Source organism: Peromyscus eremicus, chromosome 23, assembly GCF_949786415.1.
Source record: "Peromyscus eremicus chromosome 23, PerEre_H2_v1, whole genome shotgun sequence".
Lineage (NCBI taxonomy): Eukaryota > Metazoa > Chordata > Mammalia > Rodentia > Cricetidae > Peromyscus > Peromyscus eremicus.
Genome location: NC_081438.1, coordinates 28715665 through 28741070, shown reverse-complemented (window position 1 = coordinate 28741070; position 25406 = coordinate 28715665). Strand labels below are relative to the sequence as shown.

Below are 25406 nucleotides of genomic sequence, written 5' to 3'. Positions count from 1 at the left end.
GAGACTCGGATTCTGACGGGTGTTTTTCAATAAAGCAGATTTCCCTCTCACTGCCTCTCATGTTCGTGATGCTTCTAAAAGTGCTGTGCCACCATCAGGTGCTGGGGCATGGTGCCCCTGAGCCCTGTGGCTTCCACCTCTGCTCAGGGCACAGGCCAGCCCTATAGAGATGGCAGATAATGGCCAATACTCTTGTGCCTATGGCATAGGTGTGGCACAGTCCTTGGGGGGCAGGATTTTGAGGACCCATAAAAACTGAGAACTATTCTCCAGCAGAGCCAGGGTTGTACCGTCCCTGAGCCCTGGCCATGGGTCACTGCTATGGGCAACCTCACTGGGTCCCCAGAGTTATATCTCCTTCTCTGGGGTCTGCTTAATGTTATCTCTTTATTTAAAACCTTTTTTTTTCCCTAGTGCTAGGAGTCAAACCCAGACTTTTGTACATACTAGTGTCTTAGTTACTTTTCTCTTGCCGTGAAGAGACACCATGACCAAGGCAACTTATAAAAGAAAACATTGAAGTGGGGGCTTGCTCACAGTCTCGGGATGAATCCGTGGCTAACATGGCAGCAGGGATAGGCGCGACACTGGAGCAGTGGCTAGATCTGCAGGCGGCGGGGTGGGGAAGAAGAGGGAATGGACTGGGCCTGATAGAGACTTTGAAACCTAGAGGCCCACCCCCAGTGACACACACACTTCCTAATCTTCCCTAAACATTCCATCAACTGGGACCAAGCATTCAAATACATGAACCTATAGGACCGTTCTTATTCAAACCATCACACTGGGTAAGGGGATTGTAGGCAACTGCCACTGGGCCACACCCCTAGCCCTTGATTAGGAGACATTGAAGCTTTCTGATGCTCAGGCTGGCCTGGAACTCTTGATCCTCCTACCTCGGTCACCAGCTGGGATCACAGATGTGCACCGCCACAGATGTGCACCTGGCTGGAGTTTACCCATTTTTAAGTTTATATATAAGAGATTTTTGATTCTCGATTCTAGAGGTTCAGTAGTCAGGGTCACATCTGAGGATGTCCTTCCTACTGGTGGAAACCCAAGATGGTTAAAAGTATCACCCTGTGTGTGTGTGTGTGTGTGTGTGTGTGTGTGTGTGTGTGTGTGATGGTGGGAGTAGTGTTTAACCCTCGGTTTGCCTTTGTAAACTTATTTTGTTTCCTACCATGAAATGCATGCACACAGGCCCCTTGTCTGGAGTAGGTTTCCTCTTTCCTGACACCAGTGAGAGGTACAGCCTGGGAACTTGCAAGCCCAGAGTTCAGGTGTAGACCCCTAGTGTGGTCTTGGCCACGTGGATGATGGGTTGTGTCCTTTTGGGTAGGTCACATCACAGCAGCTTCCTAGGCCATGTGTCCCTCAGGAAGGTGGTGGTGAGAGATGACAGCCCACCTGTGCTCAGCACCTGCCACTTGTCGTCCAGCCTTGTCACTTCATCAGAGATGGCTTTCCCAGTGTCATTTCAGGCTGGGTATAGCCCCATTCTCACACCCAAATTCCATGTGTGCAGTCCATTGGATGGGGCCCCAAGACAAGTCCTCCTTAGAGTTCACGGCTAGTCAGGGCTGTAGGGATGTTCTGTGCATGTAATTTGTTTTGTTTTGATTTCATTTCATTTGGGTTTTTTTTTTTTTTTAGCATTATATTGACTTATTTGTATTTGTTTGTTTGTTGGGGGAGGGTACTTTGGGGAGTCACTTCTCTTCCCATCATGTAGATCCTGGGGCTCAATCAAACTCAGGTGGTAAGGCTTAACGGCAAGCCCCTTTAACCTCTGAGCCAGGTATCTGACCCCGGTTTGGGTTTTTTGTTTTTTGTTTTTTGTTTTTTTTTTTTTTTGGTTTTTCGAGACAAGGTTTCTCTGTGTAGCTTTGTGCCTTTCCTGGATCTCGCTCTCTAGACCAGGCTGGCCTCAAACTCACAGAGATCTGCCTGCCTCTGCCTCCCGAGTGCTGGGATTAAAGGCGTGCGCCACCACCGCCCAGCCCGGTTTTGGTTTTTGAGACAGGGTCTCACACTGTAGATAGGCTGGTTCTGAAATTTGCAGTAATCCTCCTGCCTCAGCCTCCCAAGTGCTAAGATTGAAGGAGTGAATGTTTGATTAAATGTTTGAGTAAAATGATTTGGTTCCTCCATACAGTCCCTCTGCCTCAGTGGTCCCTGTCATACAACTCATCCCCAGTACTCAGGGCTCACAAACAGTTAAGAAAACTGTAGCCTGTTAGTTAGACAGGAAATCACTTGGCTACTAAAAGGCACAAGATGCTTATGTGCAAACAAGTGGGGCAACCTTGAAAGATGCTAGGAAAAGCTTATGTTCAAGGCCAGCCTGAGCTACTGAGTAGGACCAAAGCCAGCTTGGACGACTTAGTGTACCCTGTCCTGTAAAGAAGACTGGGATGAGTTCAGTGGTAGGACACTTACTTCCTTAGCCTGGAAGAGGCCCTGAGTTTAGCCAGGCATGATGGCACATGCCTGAAATCCCAGCCCTTGGAAGGGGAAACCCGAAGAATCGCATAGAAGTTCAAGGCCAGCCTGATCTACATAATGTGTTATAGACATACCAGTCCTGCACAGTGAGACCTCATCTCAAAAACAAAAACAACAACAAATTTTTTTTTAAAAAAAAATTAAAAAAAGAAAAGAAAAAGAGACTCTGGGTTCAATATCCAGTACTATGGTACAAGATTATGGGATTGAATAGTATTATTTTTAGCATTGTTGGTTTGTTTTTGAGACAAGATCTCACTGTGTAGCCCTGACTGACCTGGAACTCACTAAGTAGACCAGGCTGGCCTCAGACTCGGAGATCATCCTGTGTGTGCTTTCCGAGTGCTGGGACTAAAGATGTGTGCTACCATGCCTGGCTTCATAAAGTAGTTTTCATTAATAGCCCAAATAAAAACAGTAGTCGGGGTTAGGGTATTGCCGGGTTGGTAGAGTGCCTGTCAAGCACACAGGAAGCCCTGGGTATCCTCAGCACTGCATAACACTAGGCACAGTGTTGCCTTAAGTCCCAGCTCTGGGAAGTGGAGGCAGAAGGAAGCTGTGCATCTTCAGCTGCGTAGAGAACTTGAAGCCAGCATGGATTCCATGAGACTGTCTGAGAAACAAACAACAGCCCCCTGGTTAAGATGTTGGGCGAGTTGGGGTGTAGAATGGCCTTTGGTCAGGTGGGACACTGGTTGTAAAGACCCTATCCCCAACGCTTCCTTGGAGTCCGGTCTTTATGTCTACGGCATTCCTGATACTGCTGGGAGGGACCAGGCCCTTGTCTCCTCAGAATTCCCACAGGGTCCCCAAGGGGCTCTGGGTTCTTGGTCACCTGTAGAGATGGTGGCGTGGGACCTGCCCTGGACTCCCTGAGCCTTTAAGTGTCACAACAAAAGATCTCTGTTGACATCCGTTTATCTCCGCACTGTGGAATTCCATTGAGCTTTTGTAAAGCTCGGAGGCCTGAGGTTGTGCCTGCCAAGACTTTTTCAGTTTGAGTTTCAGTGTAGGGGTGGAGCCCTCCTGTTTACAAACACGCCCTGCCCTTCCTCTCCCAGGCAGCGGGAGCCAGGGCGGGGCAGGCTTGGGGAAAGGGCCTGACTTCCCAGCCAGCAGCGTGAGTCCCGCCCTGTGCAGTCAGCTTGCCTAATTTGGTGAGCTTTGCTAGCGGGTCCCTATTGGCTGATCTGGGCACTGAGGGGGACCTCCCATCTGGGGCTCCTCCTTCCCTGGAGCGGATCCTAAGCTTGGTACCTGCCTCACGTCCCCTTGCCTCCTCTCCACCCCCACCAGACGCTGGCTCCGCTTTGCTGGCCGGCCTGGGCGGCTCCATGTTTCCCAGGGCGGTTTGTTCCGCTGTGGTTTTGAATGGTGTGTACGTCGGTTTTTTTTTTTCTTTTTTGCGGGGGTAGGGTAGGGGGGTGGGGGGTGGGGCCCCTTTCCCTGTCTGAGGGCTCCGCCCAGCAAATGAATGAGCTCTTTGAAAGAAACCGTGGCTTCGACAGTGTTTTGACCTTTCTATCTGTGAAGAGCAAGTGATTTTAGGAAATGAAGGAGCTAGTCATTTGCTGAGGTTACTCAGAAGCCAGGCTCCTTGGGGGTACACTTAAACAAACTGCGACAGCAGTCATGGAGATACTTGTGGATCCAGGCACTCTGGAGGAAGATTGCAAATTTGAGGCCAGCCTGGGCTACATATTGATATCTTATCTCAAACCAACAAAAAGGAATAGAGAAATAGATAGCTCCATGGTTAAAGTGCTTGTTTGTGTTTGTGCCCAGGTGAAAACCCAGCCAGCGTCACATCTGTAATCGTAGTGCTGTGGGCCCACTGGCCTCTGTCTCGCTGAAACTGGAAACTCTGGGTTCAGTGAGAGACCCTATCTCAAAAATAAAAATGGAAAGGCTGGCAAGATGGCTCGGCGAGTAAAGGTACTTGCTGCTGAGCCTGAAGACCAGAGTTCCCAGAAACCACTTGGCTGAGAATCCCGAAAGTTCTTCCGTGGGTGCAGTGACATGGAGGGAGGAAATGGAAGCGTGGACTGCACATGGGTCTTTAGCATAGTTCCACTTTATTGCTGATAACTCCAGTGTCTTTTGCTCTCGGAGATCTTTTGCGTTTGGAAGGCATCCAGTAGAGGTCTAGAGCCCCACCCCGCCCCGCCCCACCCCCAGCCTTGGTTTCACTTGCTTGTGGTTTCAGTTACTCACAGCCCAAAAATACCAAGTGGAAAATTGTAGAAAATGAACAACTTACAAGTTTTCTTTGCTTTTTACAAGTAGCTCCGCCTTCAGGTGTGACTCCACCTAGTGTATCCAGTAGGTGGCTTGATCACCAGATCTGCACTGGGGGCTGGGCATGTAGTTCTGGGGTAGAGCACTTCACCTGGCATATGCAAGGCCCTGGAGTCCATCGGTATGGGGTGGGGGATCAAATAATCTTGTTTTGTTTAGCTGACAATTCAGGTGCGCCAAAGACCAGCGGCAAGCTCTGCTGCTACTTGAAGAGGTGGCCCTTTATCGTGGGAGTGGGAATGTAGGGCACATCCATGGGTGTGTGGTTCTGTGCTGTGGGGCTTCAGGCACTCATGGAGGGGTCTGCACGTGTGCCCTCGGAAAAGGAGCCTCCTGTATGCTGCCTGTCTTCTTGGCAAACTTTGGTTCCTCCTTCAGGGTGTTTAACCTTACTCATGTTTCAGTAGAGCTTCAACATGACTTTGAGAGTTTGGGTCTGGACATTCATAGACACTGAGGTGTGCTGCTTCCTGTTCCTGTCTGTACCCTCAGGCCTCACCTTGTTTCCTTCCCCGTCTGAAAATGGGGGAAATTGGTTTCTCCCCACTAAAGGTTTGGGGCCTTCCATGTTCCTTTGGCTTTTCTCTACTGTCTGCATCTCATCTGGGACCGTCTGGGGTGCTGCAACATTGGGCTGAGTCAAATCTTGGTGGGGATCACCCCTAGTTCTCCTGGGATGATAGTGGCTGCATCTCAGGCACACCTGTGTGGCATCACCTGTGCTGTGTCTGATAAACCTGCTGTGTACTTTTGTGTGGTCACTTGTGTACACGATGTGTGTGTGCACTGGACAGCCCTCCCTCCCTAGATCTCCCACTGGTGGGATGCCTTTGCAAAGCACAGAACTGGCCAGAGAGGCTGAATCCAGCATCAGACCCCACTAAACTGTGGGGTGGTTGCTCCCCTTTCCTGTGTTAAGTCTGCCTAAAAGTAGCTAATATTGAGCTGTGCAGATGGGTCAGTGGTGAGGACCTGAGTTTGAATCTCCAGAATCCACATAAAGATAGATACCATATGGGCCAGCTAGCCTACATAGAATATATGTCATGACAACAACAAAAAAGAATATATGTAACAAGGACCAATACCTGAGGTCATCCATGCATACATGGACACACACACACACACACACACACACACACACACACACACACACCATGTGTACACAGTTTGTTTTTGTTTTTTGTTTTTTCAACGAATACCTAATGTTTGGGTGTTTTCCACCTTGGGTGCTGTGCAGTTTCAGAAGCAAAGTTAATCTTTTGAAGTAGCTTCCAGGACTTAAGTAGGATGACACTTACCTTAGGAGAATAGAGTCTTTTTAAGCATGTATTTATTTGTGTGTGTGTGTGTGTGTGTGTGTGTGTGTGTGTGTGTGAGTGCACCATGGTGCACATGTGGAGGTCAGAGGACTACTTTCAGGAGTTGGTTCTCTCCTGCCATGTGGGTTCTGAGAATTGAACCTGGGTTCTCGGGCTTGCTTGCAAGCCCCTTCATCCACTGAGCTCTCTCACCTGCACAGAGCACAGACATTCTTGAAGATAAGTCTAAAATGCTTGCCTCTGGAAAGGTTCCTTCCGTGCCCTTTTGTTTCGTTCAGATTTAGCAGTAGACTGAGGGTGTTTATCATTCGCATGGTGGAGAGACTCCCCCAAGACTCCTCTCACTAACCTCATTGTCCGCCCCATGCTGGCATCCTTCTGAGGCACGGGTGTGGGTGACTGCCTCTTCTTTGGTTTTAGAGGTCATATTTGGACTTCCTACAGGGACATGCAGGATTTCACTTTTCCTCCCTCTGCCCAATACAATGACATCATCTTTGGTCCTTCGCATGTCAGATCTCCGTATTGTCACTGTGTCCTAATTATGGGGCCCAGCCACTTCCTTCCCTGTACTTTGGCTCCATTTCCCCCTTATTGGAGTCAGTAATTCCTCTTTGCTGTTTGGCTCAGTGCACTCTGTGTCCTGCTCCCTTCTCTGCAGGCCTGGCTGCCGGCCCTTCTGACCTCGGGTCATCTTCCTCATCATCCGGGGACTTCTCAGAAGGATAGGGTCTTTCCTGACTCAGAGGCTTCTCTTTCCTGCCTTTCTCCTTTGTCTTATTAAAGAATATTCTTCACATACTTCCTAAGAAAGGGTCCGGGAGAGACTTTTTTTTTTTTTTTTTTTTTTTTTCCGAGACAGGGTTTCTCTGTGTAGCTTTGCGCCTCTCCTGGAACTCACTTGGTAGCCCAGGCTGGCCTCGAACTCACAGAAATCCGCCTGGCTCTGCCTCCCGAGTGCTGGGATTAAAGGCGTGCGCCACCACCGCCCGGTGGGAGAGACATTTTTAAAAGACAATCTAGCCAGCATGGTGATTCCGTTCCTTTTTTAAAAAATTTTGAGGTACTAGAAATTGAACCCAGGACTTAACACATGTTAGGCAAGCACTTTATCCTTGAGCTACAGCCCTTTGTTTTATATGTTTTAAATTTACTTCATTCGTTTAATTAATTTATATTTTTGAGACCATCTCATGTGTATGTAGACTGGCCTTGAACTCAGTGTGTAGTCTAATTGGCCTTCAGTTTCACACTCCTACTTCAGCTTCCTGAGTAGCTGGGATGATAAGCCTGTGCACAAACTCGGGGGCCAGGGGGCATGTTCTTGTACACCTATGTGTGGAGATAAGAGTTCAGCCTTGTGTACCATTCATCTGGTGCCCACAGGGTCTCTTTCTGACCTAGAAATTCACCAGTGAGACTAGGCCAGCTGGCCAGTGAGGCCCAGGGATCAAGGATCCTCCTGTCTCTGCCTCCCCAGAGCTGGGATTACAAGTGCCAGCCACCATGGCCAGCTTTTTACATGGGTTCTGGATATCAAATTCAGATCCTTGTACTTATGTGGCCAGCGCGTTACCATCAGGGCCAACTGTACCAACCATGCCACCTTCAGAGCCCTGGCCCTGGCAGTTCTTACAGACTGTAAGTGCCCACCCCCACCCCCCTTTATTTTGACAGTACTGTTCTATACACAGTGATTCTAGGGTCTCCGCTTTGGCTGTGGGGCTGGCACTGGAAGAAAGTGATCAGAGGGTCCCTGCTACTGGGTGTCTGCAGGAGCAGCAGTGGCACCTGACTAGGAGATGGGCTTACCTAGAGCAGGGGAGGCAGTAGGGTGCTCAGATTTATTGTCTCAGTTTGAAATCTGCTCACAGTGACGTGCAGCAGTGCAGCAGGGTGGAGGCAGGTCTCCTTCAACTACATAGCAAGTTTAGAGAAACAAATGAAGCACATTTGCTGAAATTGGACTAATACAGAGAAGATTAATGTGCTCCCCTCCCCCATATAAACGAGAGAAAGAAAAGGAAGGGAAATAAAATAAGGAAAAGTGACTGCCTCTGCAGGCTGCCCACGCCTGTCGGGAGCCCTGGACTCCTGCACCAGGCAGGATAGGTTCTTGGCATGTCTGGGGAGTCAGAAGAAGCAAGTTCTGAGCCTGGCTCCAGGGTGTGGCTCAGACTGTCACAGGGCCAGTATGAGATTATCAAAGTTGCTGCTGGAACAGGCCAGGGCCAGGCCAGTCCCCAGGAGCCGACTGATGCTCAGGGCCTTCAAGCTTTCTCGCTGACTCCAAAGTGTGCACGCCACCCAGCCCACTGTGTGCCTTGTGTGTGTGAAGATAGAATAACTTGGGAGCATTCCTCTGTGGCTGTCCTTGGTTTTTCTGTTTGTGGTTTGTTTGAGACAGGGGCTCTCACTGGCCAACAACAATTTATTAGTCAGTGACAGTCCCAAGTTCAGACTCCATCACACCTTCTAAGACTACCCTCCACCAAGTGCTGGGTCTGTTCCTCCTAGGCGGAGCCAGTCAGTCTGTCTTGGAATAAGTCCCAGGGTCCCCACAGGTCCCTGTCTGGGACAATCTAAACATGAGGTGTGTGTTTCTCCCACTGTCCTGGAATTTTCCCACATTGTATCATCACTGGAGCAGGACAACCTTGCAGGTTCATTCCTGGCTTTACTCTTTCTGTGAGGACGGTTTTCAGGGGCGGGTTTGTTTTGGTTTTGTTTGTTTGTGTTGGTTTGAAAGGCGGAGTCTTGCTGCCATGGGCGGGTCTGCAACTCTGCCCTCTGGTTTCGGCATCCCAAACACTGGCAGTACTCTGGTGTAAATTTCTCTTTTCCAGGTGGCTTTCCCAAGTCCTCTATGTCATTGGCTCTCAGCCTGTGGGCTGGGACCCCTTTGGGGAGTGAACGACCATATGACAGGAGTCATATATCAGATATCCTGCTTATCACATATTTACATTATGATTCATAACAGTAGCAAAATTACAGTTATGAAGTAGCAATGAACAATTCTATGGTTGGAAGTCACCACAACATAGAACTGTATTAAAGTGTTACAGCATTAGGAAGGTTGAGAACCGCTGCACTATGTGTTCTCAGAGGCTAGGAAGCCCTGCCCACGGTCTGGGGTTCACCTGACTCCCACTGCTCCCAACGGGTCAGTTTACAGCTCTGAGACCTGAGCTCCAGCAGCAGGGTGGCCCTGTCTCAGGCGCATCTCTCTCCTTGCAGCCTTTGCAAGGATGGTTCAGTGGGCTGCTCTGAGGTCGGGACTCGATGAGTGATGAGAAGCACGGGTGCCCTGGAGGTGCTGCTGGGAAACTGCCATCACAGGCTGCAAGACTGAAGCAGTTAGTGCACATCCCCGCTGTGGCCACACAGAGGTCACTGGCATGAGCCAGGCTGAAGAGGCAGAGGTTGCTTCCTGGGAGGGGGGACTGGACAGGTCGGGAAGTGCATAATGAGCATGTAGTCCAGAATCTCACATGTGCTAGACAAACACCCTACCACTGAGCCACACCCAACCCCTCACTGGGGGATTCTAGGCAGGTGCTCTACCAATGAGCCACACCCAGCCCCTCACTGGGGATTCTAGGCAGGTGCTCTACCAATGAGCCACATCCCAGCCCCTCACTGGGGGATTCTAGGCAGGTGCTCTACCAATGAGCCACATCCCAGCCCCTCACTGGGGGATTCTAGGCAGGTGCTCTACCATTGAGCCACAGCCCCGCCCCTCACTGGGCTACATTCTCAGCCTGTTTTAATTTTTTATTTTGGGACTGGGTCTCACTAAGTTTCCCAGGTTGTACTTGAACTCACTCTGTAGACCAGGCTGGCCCTGAACTTACAGAGATCTGCCTGCCTCTGCCCTCCTGAGTGCTAGGTTAAAAGACATGCTACACTGTGCCCAATGAAACCTGATTTTTGAGTGTGTAGATGTTGAAGTAAAATCTTATCTCAGCCTCTCCACCCTGTACTTGGGTTTATATTTTAGGTTCAGAAGTTAATCCAGGCTAATGTGGTGTTCATGCTTGGGAATCCCCACACTTGGCCTCATAGGAAGTTCTAGGCCATAATGAGACCCCCGCCCCCCAATCTCAAGGAAAAAAAAGAGAGAGAGAATTAAATTCAAGCCAGATGTAGTGGCTCATGCCTGTATTTCTAGGACTCAGAAAAATGAGGCAGGAGGATGGTGAGTTTGAGACCAACCTGAGCTACATGAGACCCCTCCCCCACCTTTTTAAGAACCTCAGGGAAAGTTCCTTTTTACTTTGCTCCTTTCACGGTCTCTTGGTTTGCTACTGAACTTCCTGTGTGTATCAAGGCCTCAGCTGGGTCGTAGGGACATGGGGAAGGGAGGGGTACAGGAAGAGAACTCTGCAAGTACAGAAATTACCAAAATTTGAGGTGGTCCAAAGGAGAAGAGACTCTGAATACTCAAACTAAAGGTCTCAGTGTGGCATGCACCTCTCTTTCCTACAGAGGGGCCGTGACCCTGGAAGGAATTTATCCTCCCACTATGCCTGAGGGAGCTTTCGCTGGTCCCTTGCTCAGTCCTGAGTAGCTCCCAGAAAGAGGGAGATGGACCAGCAGCCACCCATGGGGTCACATCCCAGGCCTTAGGGGACACTGTCTGTGCAGGTGGAGGCGATATCCCAGGTGAGTTTGGAGAGTCAGCATAAGATGAGGCAGGGGACGGGCATGCCCGAGAGCGGTGACCTTCTGTGTGTGTTCCCACAGCCAGAGGAGCAGCAGGAGTGGAAGAGAGCAGTGTCCTGACACTTGCCCTCCTGCAGCCAAGGGTTTTGGCAGGGATGACCTCACAGGTTGTCTGCAGTGAGGGCAGAGGCAGTGTGCAGGACACTGACCAGACCCCCACCCTCCTCAGTGTTTGATGCATGCCATGGTGTGTGTGTGTGTGTGTGTGTGTGTGTGTGCGTGCATGCATATACAGGTGTGGAGTCAGGACAACTTGTGGGAATCCATTCTCTTCTTCTACCATGTGGGTTCTGGGGATCAAACTAAGATCGTCAAGCTTAGGGCGCAGGAGCCTTTACCTGCAGGAGCCATCTCACTGGCCTCTGTTTTAAAAGGAAATCATTTTTACCTCCAGGACTTTGGTTAGAGAACCAAAGCTTGTCTTCTTCTTATTATTACTTTAAAAGATGTATTTTAGAAACATTCTGAGTGCAGGGGTCCACATAAGCTAGAAGTGGGTGTCAGATCCCCTGGAGCTGGAGGCATAGAGGGTTGTGAGCCATCTGACAGAGACGGTGGGATCCAAACTCCAGTCCTCTGCAAGTGCAGTGTGTGCCCTTAACTGTTGAGCCATCTCCCCAGCAGTTTATTTATTCATTCAGTCACGTGTGTGTGTGTGTGTGTGTGTGTGTACACGTGCTTGTGTGTGTGTATGACGTGGGGAGGCCAAAGGGCAACCTGTGGGAGTCAGTTAAATTCTTCTACCAAGTGGGTCCTGGGGATTGAACTCAGGTGGTCTGCTTTGGCAGCGAGCATCTTCACATGCTGAGCCATCTCACTGGCCTAGTAGAGCTTGCCTTAATCCATTAGCTGACTGAAGAGCCAACCAGCTTCAGCCCTGGGATGCAGGTGGGGCTGGCCAGGTCCTGTGCTGGCTTTGCCAGTGGTAGGTCACAGTGGAGCTGGTGACTTGAGGCAGAGAACCCGATGTGCCGCCTCCCCTGCCTGCCAACAGGCCCCTGCCACCTCCTCCAACATATTTTTTAAGTTTCCTTGTGTGGAGTTACTGGCCATCCAAGGCTGTTCTTAGGGTGCCATCTTGTGGTCATGTTCGCACTAGCCATGTCTTTACAGTCGCTGAAGCCGGTGGGGTTACTGCTTTTCTTGCTTAGGAACTCATGACCTGGGGACTTGGCTTCTGTAGCTTTGGTCTTGGCCTCAGGGGAGAGAGTAATGCATGTTTGTCATCTCTTGAGTTCTTTGGTTGTATTTCTTGATTTTTCTGAGGCTGGTCACCCAGTGGTATTGCCAGTAAGGCAGAAGTAATGCCCCCCTCCCCCTTCGTCCATGGTGGTCCAGAAACAGTGGCCCTACCCAAGTCCTCCTTCCCAGAGTCTTTTTTTTTTTTTTTTTTTTTTTCTTTTTTTCTTTTTTTTTTTTTCGAGACAGGGTTTCTCTGTGTAGCTTTGCGCCTTTCCTGGAACTCACTTGGTAGCCCAGGCTGGCCTCGAACTCACAGAGATCCGCCTGGCTCTGCCTCCCGAGTGCTGGGATTAAAGGCGTGCGCCACCACCGCCCGGCCCTTCCCAGAGTCTTAAACTGTGTGTTTTTTCTTCTCTTCAGCGTCCCCAACTCCTGTCCAGCCAGTCCCCGAGGAGCTGGGTCATCAGGTTACCGCTTCGTCCAGAACGTGACTTCAGACCTTCAGCTGGCCGCGGAGTTTGCAGCGAAGGCCGCCTCTGAGCAGCAAGCAGACACGTCTGGTGGGGACAGCCCCAAGGTGTGAGCCTCAGACATGTTGTCATGGTGACCAAGACCCCACAGTAGGGGTTCTGAGGGTGACTCAGATGGGGTCCTTCAGGGTACAGCACATGGCTGTGTTGAAGGATCTACCTGTACCATTTCCCAAATGATGCGCTTGACCATTTGTGCTGAGCTGGAGTCTGTCACCCAATTCCCACTTGCTGCAACCACTACTGGTGGGACAGTTTCAGAGTTTAATAATAGTCTTGAAGACAAACGACACATTTTCCTTTCTTTTCCGCCCACTCTCTTTTGACAGTACTGGGAATTGAACCCAGGAGCAGTTCGCCACCCACTAACCCTCTTGTTACCTTTTATTGGGGGACAGAGTCTCACTCAGTAGCCCAGGCTGGTTTTTGAACTTGTGACCTTCCTGCTTCAACCCTCTGAGTAGCTGCGATGACAGGCCTGCACCCCAGGCCCAGCCACACTTTTGTCGTTGTCGTTGTTGTTGTTGTTGTAACCGTGTGTCTTTGTTTCTTTTTGTTTGGTTGCTGACGGGGGGATAAGAACTGTAGAATTATGACTCAAAACCTGTTTCTCTGCTGTGAGGTGGGGCTTGGTGTTTCTTTCCTGTTCCTTCTCTCCTGTGTCTGTCTGCACACACATACATATGTGCAGCTGTGCTGGCCCACACCGCATCTTTCTCAACCCTTCTCCACATCGTTTTTTCAGACAGGAGTTTTCACTGAACATGGCGCTCACCTTTTAATCTAGGCCGGCCAGTCAGGAGTCACTGGGGTTACAAGTGTGGCACCGTGTCTGGCATTTTGTGTGGGAGCTGGGGATCCGAACTTGGGTCTTCAGGGCTACACAGCAAACACTTGATGCACTCAGCCGTTTCCCGAGCCCTCTTCGTTTGGGTTCTTTTGTTTTCTGGTTTTTGAGAGGCTCATGCTGAGGCTGGCCTAAAACCCACAAGCACCTCACCCCTGGCCAAAGGGCACTGTTCTGAATTCTTATTGTTGTTGTTGGGGTTTTTGAGACAAGGTCTCAGCCATAACCCACACTAATCTCAGAATCAAGGCAATCCTCCTGCCTCAGCCTTCCAGTTACTGATAACAAGTACACTCCACCGTGTTCTATGGTTCAGAGTTTAATGCAAGCATGCTGATGGGTGAGGCAGGCTTCCCGGTGTGACTTAATCCGGACACTTGCGTCTGTGTCGGGAGTAGGTGGCCTGGCTTGGGGAGAGTCTATCCTATTTCCCCCGTAACTCTGTCTTCTGTGAACCCTGCCCTCTAGGACGAGTCGAAGCCACCGTACTCCTACGCGCAGCTGATCGTGCAAGCCATCTCCTCGGCACAAGACAGGCAGCTAACACTAAGTGGCATCTACGCCCACATCACCAAACATTACCCTTACTACAGGACTGCTGACAAGGGCTGGCAGGTGAGGCCCTGGGGGCCTGGGCTGTGCTTGGAGGCTCAGAACAGGAAACACTTAGGGACTCAGTATGTCATGTGAACAAACAGAGATACCTGGGTGTTTTCCCAGGTGGCACACAGTACCGTCGTGCTTCTGTGTGTGTCAGAGCCATTATAGAGACTGTTTTCGTTTTGTTTCTGTGAAAAGGTCTCGTGTAGCCCAGGTTGGCCTCAAACTTCTTATGTTGCCAAGGATGAGCTCCTGTTCCTGAAGTGCTGGGATTGCAGACATGTGCCACCATGCCCATTTTGTACAGTGCTGGGAATGAAACCCAGGGCTTCACGTATGCTAATCCACATCCCAGCCCTAAGATGATCTGTTTTTACTACTTTTCCTTCATGTCTGGTTGCAACTTTCTTTTTTTTAGTTGTTTTGAGACAGTGTCTCATGTTATAGCCCAGGCTAGCCTTGAAATCATGGCAGTCCTACTGCCTCAGCCTCCAGAGTGCTGGGATCAGCCTTGAGCTACCACCACACCTGCTTACCAGTGGCATTATAACCAGTGGCTTACTGGGCATTATAACCTGTGTGACTTTAGCAGTACAATGCATCCATCATTTAGGGCGGCAGTCCATGTGCATGAGTTCTGTGCATTTTATCTTTCGTGGAGGCAACGAGACCTCTACATTGCACACAATGAGCACAGATTATATCATTTATTCTTTTCTCTGTAATTAGCGTTTTCTGTTGACTAGCTTATCCAGAAGAAACATTTTTTGTTTCTTTTATTTTGAGGGAAGGTCTCATGTAGCCCAGGCTGGCTCTGAACGTTCTTTATAGCCAACAATGACCTTAAACTCCTGATCCTCCTGCCTCCACTTCCTGAGTGCTGAGATCACTGGGGTACACTAACCACACCTGGTTTATGTTGTGCTGGGGATGGAGCCCAGGGCTTCATCCTGTGTGCTAGGCAAACATTGCACTGATTGAACCACAACCCCAGCTCCACAAGGAGTTTTTCTGAGTCAAGGGCTCACTATGTAGCCCAAGCTGACCTTGAACTCATGATCCTCCTGCCTCAGCCTTCCATGTACTGAGAAGACAGGCATGAGCTCTTGCACCCAGCTTTCAGGATGTGCTTTGAACCCGGTCAGCCTCATCTTTTCTCTGTTCCCGACGAGATCCTGCATACTTCTCTGTTTCTTCCAGAAGAACAGGGGTGGATTTTACTGTGGAGTTTACATAGGAGGAGCTACCCTGTGCCCCACATCCTCCCCTGGAGGGTGGTCACCTGCAGCCATGTGCCTGTCATCAGTTCCTGCTGCGTCTGTTGGGAGGTCTGCCCTCTGATGGCTGTGACCCACAGATGTCTGTCTCTGTCCCCTACAGAACTCCATCCGACACAACCTCTCTCTTAACCGTTACTTTATCAAAGTCCCTCGGTCCCAGGAGGAGCCTGGGAAGGGCTCTTTTTGGCGAATAGACCCAGCTTCTGAAGCCAAACTCGTGGAGCAAGCATTCCGAAAGCGGAGACAGAGAGGTGTCTCCTGCTTCCGCACCCCTTTCGGGCCTCTGTCATCACGGTAAGACCCCGTCACTGTCCTCTTGCTCTTCTGAGAAGCTAGGTTCCCCGGGTCGCAGCATTGGGAGGGACTTAGAGCTTGAAGACTTGGTCTGTTTTCTGGGCTCTTAGACAGTTAAGCTTCTATCTTTGCTGCTTTTTAGTTTCATGGCAAGGTCTCAACTTTGAGCAGATTGGCCTTGAACTCATGGTAGCCCTGCTGGACTTGCAGGCATGCATGACACACCCAGTTCTGACTCCTGTGCTGGTTGGAGCAGTTAGTGAGGTGGCTACTTCTGTAGTGTGTGCAGGAGGCTGAGCCAGCCATAACCAGTTTAAAGGGTGAGGGTCCTGAGCTCTCGCTGAAGGGCCAGAGGCGCCCCTGCTGATTTGGGGACCTTGAGCTCCTTCTACCATTAATGGAGCCATGTTGGGAGTACAACTTATCTGCTGGCAGGCAGGAATGGATGGATGGACTCTCCACCATCAACAGCTCCATTGAGCATTGCACATACCTGGCAGGTAAAGGCCATTTGGACAGCTCTTTGGCCACATGTGGTTCATAGGAGCTGCTGCTTCTGTGGATAGCTGTTGAGTCTGCTCTCTGTGGTCACTCTCAGATGATAGACTCCTGACCAGCATAGGTCAGGTGACCAGCAAGTGGCAGGTACTCTCAGAAATCCCTCCATCTCTAGGAAAGCAGAGTCTAGCACTTTCTGCCCCAGTGTCATGATGAGCCAGGGAGGGGTTTCTCAGGAATAGAAATGCCTGCATCGGCACTGGCCTCTCATAGTTCTTAGATGTCATAGTCATTGTGGTCATCCAATAGCAGTTTGCATTTTTGTAGTACTAGGGATTCTAGGCAGGTGCTCTACACTGAGTCACACCCCAATCCCTCACTGGGGGATTCTAGGCAGGTGCTCTACACTGATCCACACCCCAGCCCCTCACTGGGGGATTCTAGGCAGGTGCTCTACCACTGAGCCACACCCCAACCCCTCACTGGGGGATTCTAGGCCCAACCTGTTCTACTTTTCATTTTGAGTCAGGTCTTGCTAAGTTGTCCGGGCTGGCCTTGAACTCATTCTATAGCCCAGCAGGCCTTGAGCTTAAGATCTTCCTGCCTCTGCCTTCCAAGTAGCAAGGATAATGGGCCTGCATTGTCATTCCTGGCTACAAGCTTTTTCTTTCGACATAGGCCGAGCTGCTCCTGGAGGGTGGTAGGACTTTTTAGGCAGTGCATGCTACAGGATGTGCAGTTGCTAGGAGACAATCCTTCCTCCACCCCTTCAGCCCTGTTTAATGGAGCATCTACCCACCCAGCTCCCCACTGAGTAGAAATGGCAATGCTGGGTCTTTGTCAGCAGGGAACATTAGATCTGGGAAAACCTTAGGGAGATAAGAGAGAACCCCCCAGAAGTGTAGGGCAGAGACATGAGGAGTTGGGGTGGATTCCGGGAAGTATGGGGCAAAGACATGTGAGGTGCAACCTTAGGAATTGTTGGGCAGGGGTGGGGTGGGCTGTATTCCAGAAATCACTGGGTTAGATGTGGGAGTGGCCATGGGATGTACCTTAGGAATCCTTGAACAGAGGTGTGTGTGTAGGGGGTGTTTGTCTTTGTATTTTACTTTTGTTACGATGTACCACCTTGGTGCACCCCTTTCTCATCATTTCAGGAGTGCTCCAGCTTCACCCACACACCCTGGACTGATGTCCCCTCGTTCCAGTGGCCTGCAGACCCCAGAGTGCCTGTCTCGGGAAGGCTCCCCCATTCCACATGATCCCGACTTGGGGTCAAAGTTAGCCTCTGTTCCAGAGTATCGCTATTCCCAGAGTGCCCCAGGTAAGACATGAGTTCATCCTCTTCCTGCATGTGAGAGACTGGGAGGCACCCACTCAAGTAAGTCACTGTCCTCTGTGTCGTCCCGCAGGCTCCCCTGTCAGCGCCCAGCCGGTGATTATGGCTGTCCCTCCCCGACCTTCCAACTTAGTGGCTAAGCCTGTCGCCTACATGCCAGCTTCCATAGTAACCTCACAGCAGCCCTCAGGCCATGCTATCCATGTGGTGCAGCAGGCCCCCACTGTCACCATGGTGAGGGTGGTAACCACCTCCGCCAACTCAGCCAACGGGTACATCCTCGCTAGCCAGAGCTCTGCCGGCGGCTCCCACGACACAGCAGGCACAGCCGTGTTGGACCTGGGCAATGAGGCAAGAGGTAATGTGGCCGCAGCTGTGTTCCCAGCAGGGTCCCAGCACAGTTATCACTGTTGGGCAGTTTCACTATGCAGGGCAGTGGGTAAAGGGAAGTGGGTCTTGGGTTACTGTCTTTTTTTTTTTTAAGGAATTTTAAGACAGCATGGATTGTCCCTGGGTACTTCCTTCTTCCTTGGTTGACAGAGCCTTCTGATGCTCAAAGCTGTTTGCTTGAATTTTGTTTCCATTCAAGGTGACATTCAGGTTGCAGTCCTTATTTGTTTGCTTGTCTGTTTAGAAGACCTAGTTTCATTATTTGTGTGGATGGGTGTTTGGTCTGCAGTGTCTGTGCACATGTGTGCAATGCCTGAGGAGGCCAGAAGAGGGCATCAGATACCCACCTATGTGGGTGCACTTAACCACTGGGCCATCTCTCCAGCCCCTATTCATTCATTCATTCATTCATCATTTTTGCTGGTGTTGCAGTATGTATCTCTGCTGGGCTGGCTTCAGACTTACTGTCATCTAGCCTCAGCAGTGCTGAGATTGCAAGCATGCACCCATGCCCACCTCCAAAAGAAATCTGGTCCTAGGGAGTTTATGGGGAGATGTTGGCAGTGCACCCAGTTTGTGAAAGGCAGCCCCAGAACTTTCTAAAAAGCATTATCTCTTGGTTGTTAATCCCACTGGGAACTCAATTTCAATGTTAACTTTGTATTTTATTGTTGTCATTATGGAAACAGGCTTGGCCTGGTGGCAGAGACCTGTCCTCCCAGCTACTGGGGAGGTGGAGGGCAGCTTGGGCTGTACAGCAAGCTCAAGGCCAGCCTGGGTAACTTAACTAGACTTTGTCTTAAAAAAAAAAAAAATTAAGGGGGGTTGGCAATGGGGCTGGGGATGTAGCATGCATGTGGCCTTAGATTCAATCTCTCGTACCACTAGCAACAACAAAGTAATAATAATTCTAATCACAGAAATGACATCTTGGTGAAAGAGATGGTCACAGCCCTAAAAGCAAGCTGTCTCGTTCCAAACAATACATTTTGCCTCACAGATTAAATTTGGATTGGTTACAGTTGAAGGTTTACATAGTTAATTCATTTTTATTTTGTTTTTGGTGTTTGAAACAGTCTTGTGAAGCCCAATACTGACCTTGAAGTCTGTGTAACCAAGGATGACTTTGAACTCTTGATTCTCCTACCTCCACACCCAGCATGTTCTAAAGCCCTGTTAATTTAAATATATGTCCAAAGATTTCCTTGGAAAGCCCTCTCTCCCAGTAGCCAACCTTATGCTGAGACCTTGGTGGGACTTGGTGGCTGGGGCCATGTGTGGTTCTGACTGGCTGCCCGCCCCACAGGTTTGGAAGAGAAACCCACCATAGCATTTGCCACAATCCCTGCAGCCAGCCGAGTTATCCAGACGGTCGCCAGCCAGATGGCCCCAGGAGTCCCTGGACACACAGTCACCATCCTACAGCCAGCTACACCAGTGACTCTCGGGCAGCACCATCTTCCAGTCCGGGCTGTCACTCAGAACGGAAAGCATGCTGTGCCCACGAATAGCTTAACTGGCAACGCTTATGGTGAGGCCCCAGCCTGCCCTCGGCCTGAACCCTAGACGCCAGGGACCTGCCCGCAGGCAGTGCAGCTCGGGAAAGCGCTTGCTTTTCCCATCTACTAGGCTCAGTGGCCTGAGCATCTAGCAGGGAGCCCAGATGTCACCTAGGGTGATAGGAGGTCAGAGGAGGAAGTCAGGGGGCCTGCAGGGGTCGGGGTGCTAGTGACTAGGCCCCTGTGTGCCAGAGTACAGTAGTTATTTTTCTTGTGCTATAATAAAACACCTGGTACCAAAGGCAATTCGGGAAGGAAGGTTTCTTTTGGCTTACTTTGGAGGTGTAGCCATCATGGTTGGGAAGCCAAGCACAGTCAGGCAGCAGCCGAGGGAGAGGAAGCTGCTCCTCAGCTCGCTTTCCACTTTATTTAGTCTTGAGGCCCAGAGTAGGATGGTGTCACCACATGCAGGACAGGTCTTCCCTCTTCATGACCCCAATCTAGAAACTTCCTCACAGACATGCCCCGAGGTTTGTTTCCATGGCACTTCTAAATCCCTCTGAGGTGATAACCAAGGTTAGGTAACACAGAGGGTCGAGAGGGGGAGGGAGGGATGTCCTCAGGGTGACAAGCAGCAGCAGGTGAGCAGGGCCTTGAAGTCGGATGTTGGGTGTCTGACCTAGACTTACCATGGGTAGGGAAGAGATGCCTGTGTGAGGAATGGACACTGTGGTTCTGCCTTTACTGCTCAGATCAATTAGTGGTGATCCTTAAGTAACCTCTTCTTCCTGCTACCAGCCCTCACCAGCCCCCTGCAGCTCCTGGCAGCCCAGGCGAGTTCATCCACACCAGTGGTCATCACCCGGGTGTGTGAGGTAGGGCCTGAGGAACCAACAGCAGCCGTCTCGGGGGCCACCAATGCCACACAGACCCCAGCAACCTCCACTACCACATCTGCCTCTTCCAGCGGGGAGCCTGAGGTCAAGAGGTCCCGGGTAGAGGAGCCCACTGGGACAGCCACCACACAGCCCACAGCAATGGCAGCCACTGGCCCACAGGGACCAGGTACTGGCGAGTGAAGTCACCTGCAGGAAGGTGGAGTGGGACTCACGCCACAGGTGCCCAGGTGGCCAGCTGCTGCACTCAAGGACGGAGTAGAGAGGTTGACAGCCGCCTGCAGCATGTGTACCACGAGGGTGGCCGCCACACTTGGACAGTTTCCTTTTTATCTCTCCTGTCCTCCCATGGTTTGAAACAAAACACATAAACACGTTCAGACGACTTGATTGTATGAATCTGGGGGTTCTGTGTGTTTATTTACCCCTCCCTCATGCCATCACCTCTCCACAGTTCTTGTGGGAGAAGGTCTAGCCCAGCTCCTCAGGAACAGATCCCAGCCAGCACCCTCAAGAAGAGTGAGCCCCAGGACTGGACAGAAGTGCCACAGCGCAAACCCAGGCTGCTCTCCGTGGGAGCCATCCACAGACTTCCTGTTTGTAACTCAGTGGGAATAGACCAGAGAACAGAGAATGGCGTGCGGCTAGGATGCAGTCTTCTCCCCAAAAGTGACATAGTTTGTGGCATTAATTGGGGTCAGGAGGTTACCTTGCCTTTGGACCCTAAAATATTTCTCACAGTTAAACATGGAATTTGGGCTCATCTCAAAACCTGAGACACACAGAAGGGTTCACGTGTCTTTGGGGTTCCCTTTGGTAGCCAGCTGAGCAGTTGCAGACCCAAGCACTCACCCACACCAGCCCCTGGTGAACATGCCGCTCTCCCCGATAACTTCAAGAAGGATCAGCGGCTCCAACATTGATGTTGCAAAGTGCTTTGGCTGGAAAACCAGCCCAGGGCCAGTGGCCGTGGCATCCATTCCCACAGCACTGGCTGAACCCAGAGTGGCAAGCTACAACGGACATCCAGGGAAACCTGGGCAGCTTCAGGGGATGTCAGCCAGCCCCTTGCTCAGCAGGGAGGATATTGGTATGTGCCCGTGGAAGCTAGCAGGGGATGTGTCCTGTATTTCTGGCAGCTGGAGGATCTGGGCAACCATCTGCTCAGGTTGCCTTCCCCTCACACATTCCGGTTTCCTGAGCACCCCAAGACGTGTCCAGTTTGCAAATGGAAACCCTCTCTTCTACCTGAAGCTGGGGGTCCCTGGCCGTTATCCACCGGAAAGGAAACTACCTCTCCGGGCAGCAGTTGGTGCCAAGTTTGATTACAGTGTGGCAAGAACCAAAGTATGGAGGTCAGCCGAGGACTTGGATCCCCAGAGGTCCCTTTGCATGCCCAGACAAGCCACCAGCAGCACTTTCAACATACACCAAGTCACAGGAGTAGGAGCCACTGAATGTTTCCCTCAGCTTGGGAATGAGATGGTTCTGCAGATAGAAACAGCTGCATGACAGAGACTTGAAGGCATCCAGGAGGTCAGTGTTGGTCCTCCTGGAGGGTAGGCCATAAGCAACAGCCACCGCTTGGACAGAGCCCAGAGCTATCCTTGGCATCAGACTTCCCACCAGTCTTCTTCCTCTGCCTGGGCCCGGTCAGAAGAGCCGAGCGAGCCCCGTGAGCAGAGAGCAGGCAATCCCCGGACAGGAAGGGGCCATAGCTGTACAAGCTGCCTTTGCTGGAAGGGATGCCAGCCAGTGACCTGGAGGCTATGGAGAGCAGGTGACCAGGTGGGATGAGTCCAAGCTCCACCCTACGGCTGCCACCACTGAAGCCACCAGTCCCCCCCCCCCCACATCGGGGACCAGTGCGGGGTGCCTGCCCAGCTCTCTTGAGCTGTCATCCAAGCTCTCCAGCCAGTGGTTTCTGTAGTACTAAACTTCAAGCAGGAAGTAAGCTGTGTTTCGAAGGCCTCCTGTCTGTTGCCTGGGAGGTTTCAGAAAGCTGGGGCTGGGGTGGCAATGACTCGGGGGAGGGTTTTCCAGGTGGAGCTGTCCCTTGGAATAAGCAAACGGCCCTATCCCACGTCTCTCTGTGCCTCGCATGAACTTGTTCTCTCTGTGTGCCTGGTGTGAGCATGAGGTTAGGGAAGCGGGAATGGGCTGAGGCCACAAGGGACATTGGTGCCACCTGTTGACTTTCCCTTCATTAGCCATTTACTCCAAGGCTGTGTGTGCATGGTCACTCTGCAAGGCAGATTATTTGTGGATTGTCATGGTAGGCACTATGTGCAGCCCCTGCATGGAACTGTGGGTCACCATCTGTCACATCTGTCATCGGGTCTCAGTATGGCTCTCCTGGCTCCTGAGACATCATGGTGTCCATCTTCTGTGGCAGATCCTCTCACCATTACCACAGGTGTGGAAGGATGTAGAAGGAGAGAGTGCCACACATACTCTCCTAGTGTCTACATGACCTTAAGGCTCTATGCCCCTGGTTGGGCAGCCTGAGCTAGAAAGGAGGAGGCTAGCCTGGTGCCGCTGCTCTGGAAGTGGATTTGGTCATCTACCAGGCAGTGCTCCTAGCTTTTGCCCACAGCCATAGACCCAGAATAGCCAGTGCTCAGGAATGCACAGCCAGCTGGAACTCGCTCCCATGAGCTCTGGGACACCAAGTAGAGTCCAGCTAAGCTATGTGTGGAAGCCAGAGCCTGGGTCAGGGGCCAGGAAGACCATGACCATCTACTGTGTAGACCATGGCTGGCAACCTTGGAGGACCTCACCATACCCTGTGGTTGGGGAAACAGTTTCAGGGACAGATGTGAAGCCTGGGGACCTATTCCTCAGGGTACACAGGGGCTCCCATCTCTGGCACAGCTTTATCTGAGCTTGCCTTGTTTTGGAAAGTTCCCTGGCAGATCAGGTGCCTGGCTGTCCACACATCCACTGTCTTCTGTTTCGTGTCTGGGACTTGCCAGACTCACAGATGCTGCGAGCATAGGAAGTCACCATGGTGACTGGAAGTGAAGAGACCCTGCCTGAGAGCCTGCCTGCCTGCCTGCCTGCCTGCGCTCTCTCTCTGCTCCTTCTCCCCTGCCCATTTTCTTTTCTTCCTCCTCCTCCTCCTCCTCCTCCTCCTCCTCCTCCTCCTCCTCCTCCCCTTCCTCCTTCCCTTTACCTTACCCCTTCTGTTCCTCTTTCGCTCCCTCATCCTTGCCTCCTCTGTCTTCTCCCCACCTCAGCTTTCAGCCTGGCACCCAGGGCATGATAAACATGTCTGTCATCAGCTTCTGGAGCCTTGCCTTTGTGCAAGGTGGGGTATCTGACTCACTAGCCATAAGGAAGCCCCACAGACCCTTCCCCTGCTTTCCACATCCTTATAATCTGGAGATCTACCACCTCCCCTCCTGCCCCTCGCCAGGCTTGCCAGGTCTGAGATTATAGGTGCCACCCAGCCTACCACAGTAATCTGGGAGAGCCGGAAAGGGGTACATCCAGGTGATGGGGTCGGTCTCTTCCTTTAGAGAAACAAGGGCAGTGGTAAAAGAGTTCATGCACGCAGGAAACTTTTCCCATAGAGAAGAAGCGGTGGTGGAATGGAATGCTACTGCTTTTCCTCAAAAACCTCAAATTCCACAATGCACCCATGTAACGTTGCCTACTCTGGGGTGGGCGCCCCCACCTTGCTGACCAAGCCCCTCCTTCCCCATCTGAATAGCTCAGTGCCTGCTCTAGCGTAAGTCAGAAGGTGAGTGAGTCTCTATTCTGGTGAAAGACCCCTTGTGTGGGGAGCATCACATCCCAGTCACTAGTGGTAAAGTCACCACAAGTGACAACAGGGTAGCCCCTTGTTTGGGCTCAGAGTGACAGAGCGCTTGCCTGGCGCCTCACCTCAGAATACCTCTGCTTAGAAGCAATATTACAAAGGGTAAGTCAAGTTGTTCCCAAGATCACCTCTGCTGACTCCAGCTTCCTCAAGAGCAGGACCTCTGACATGCACTTTGGCTTGGGGGAGGCAGATGAGGGCTGGGGACAGACAGTAGCCAAAGCCGCCTCAATTCCACCTGCCACTTCAGTCCTGTCGCCAACTGAATGTCCCCTTTCATCTGTGAGTCCCCTGCCCCAGGCCTTGAATTCAGGGTGGTTCCTTCTGGGTTTCTGTTTTGTTTTGTTTCTTGTGGTGCTGGAGACTAAACTCGGGGCCTTGCACGGGCTAGGTAAGCCCCTAGGCAAGGGTTACGCTGAGCCACACTCCCAGCCCTTCGGATTTTTTAAACTTGAGACAAGGTCTCACGAAGCTTCCTAGGCTGGCCTTGAACTTACAATCCTCTTGTCTCAGCTTCCTGAAATGCTGGGCCTATGTGCCACCATGGCCTAGTGCTCTTGTCTTTTTTTTTTTTTCCTTTTCTTTCTTTCTTTTTCTTTCTTTCTTTCTCTCTTTCTCCCTCCCTCCCTCCCTCCTTCCTTCCCTCCCTCACCCCCCCCCTTTCTTTTTTCTGTACCAAAAGCTGCTACATTGGTAACACAGAGCAAGGTGTGGCCTAGATGCCCCACAGACTAGCACTTGGCACCCACTTCCCACAGCCTGTGGTTTGAACAGTTTGGGAATGTCATTCTTGGGGTCACTGCTTCCCTCCCTCTGCCCTCCCCATCGCTAACCCCTGAAGTCACACCTGCTTGGCAAGTGGCGTTCTGTGGCCCAGCCTCAGGCCCATTTCACTGACTTTGTTTAGGGAAAATAGTTTTCTACTTGTGTTTAAAAAATACAAAAGCTACTTGAGTGCTCCTAGCTTCTGGTTCTACCTGCTCCTCTGCTCTTCTTTTCCACTGCTCTGAGCTTCTCTCTGGCAGGCTTCAGCTCCGCTGCTGCAGGGAACATTCTAGAACTACCCTCCAGGTGGCTGGCGCACAACACCCTGGCAAGGCTATCCCACAGATGAGGCCAGCCACATGCCTTATCCACAGGTACCACCTGGGTGTGAGGCAGGACGGAGGGTCCCCCGAAGTTCTTGGTGAGAGGAAGTGGCCAATCAGAGGCTAGGGGGAGGTGAGCCAGCAGGATTGGAAGCTGAGGGCTGCCCTCAGCTCCCTCTTAGCCCTCCCAGCTGGTGCAGGCAGGGGTAAAGAGGGCAGATCTCTTAATCATGGTATCTCCAAGAGGAAACTTCACTGGAGGGCTTCACTTACTGTGAAAAGCG

At 51.3% G+C, this 25406-nt stretch overlaps 1 protein-coding gene across 1 annotated transcript in view; it reads left to right on the top strand.

Annotated features, from left to right (window-relative positions):
- The window catches only part of Foxk1 (forkhead box K1), a 60968-nt gene extending 40358 nt beyond the window's left edge, over window positions 1–20610 (top strand). Inside the window, exons 3-9 of the mRNA XM_059249075.1 lie at window positions 12459–12615; window positions 13884–14030; window positions 15396–15589; window positions 17245–17411; window positions 17500–17784; window positions 19123–19347; window positions 20114–20610. Of these exons, the coding sequence (XP_059105058.1) occupies window positions 12459–12615; window positions 13884–14030; window positions 15396–15589; window positions 17245–17411; window positions 17500–17784; window positions 19123–19347; window positions 20114–20394 (1456 nt within the window). The 3' untranslated portion in view covers window positions 20395–20610. The remainder of the gene's footprint in view (window positions 1–12458; window positions 12616–13883; window positions 14031–15395; window positions 15590–17244; window positions 17412–17499; window positions 17785–19122; window positions 19348–20113) is intronic.
- The last annotated feature ends 4796 nt before the right edge of the window (window positions 20611–25406 follow it).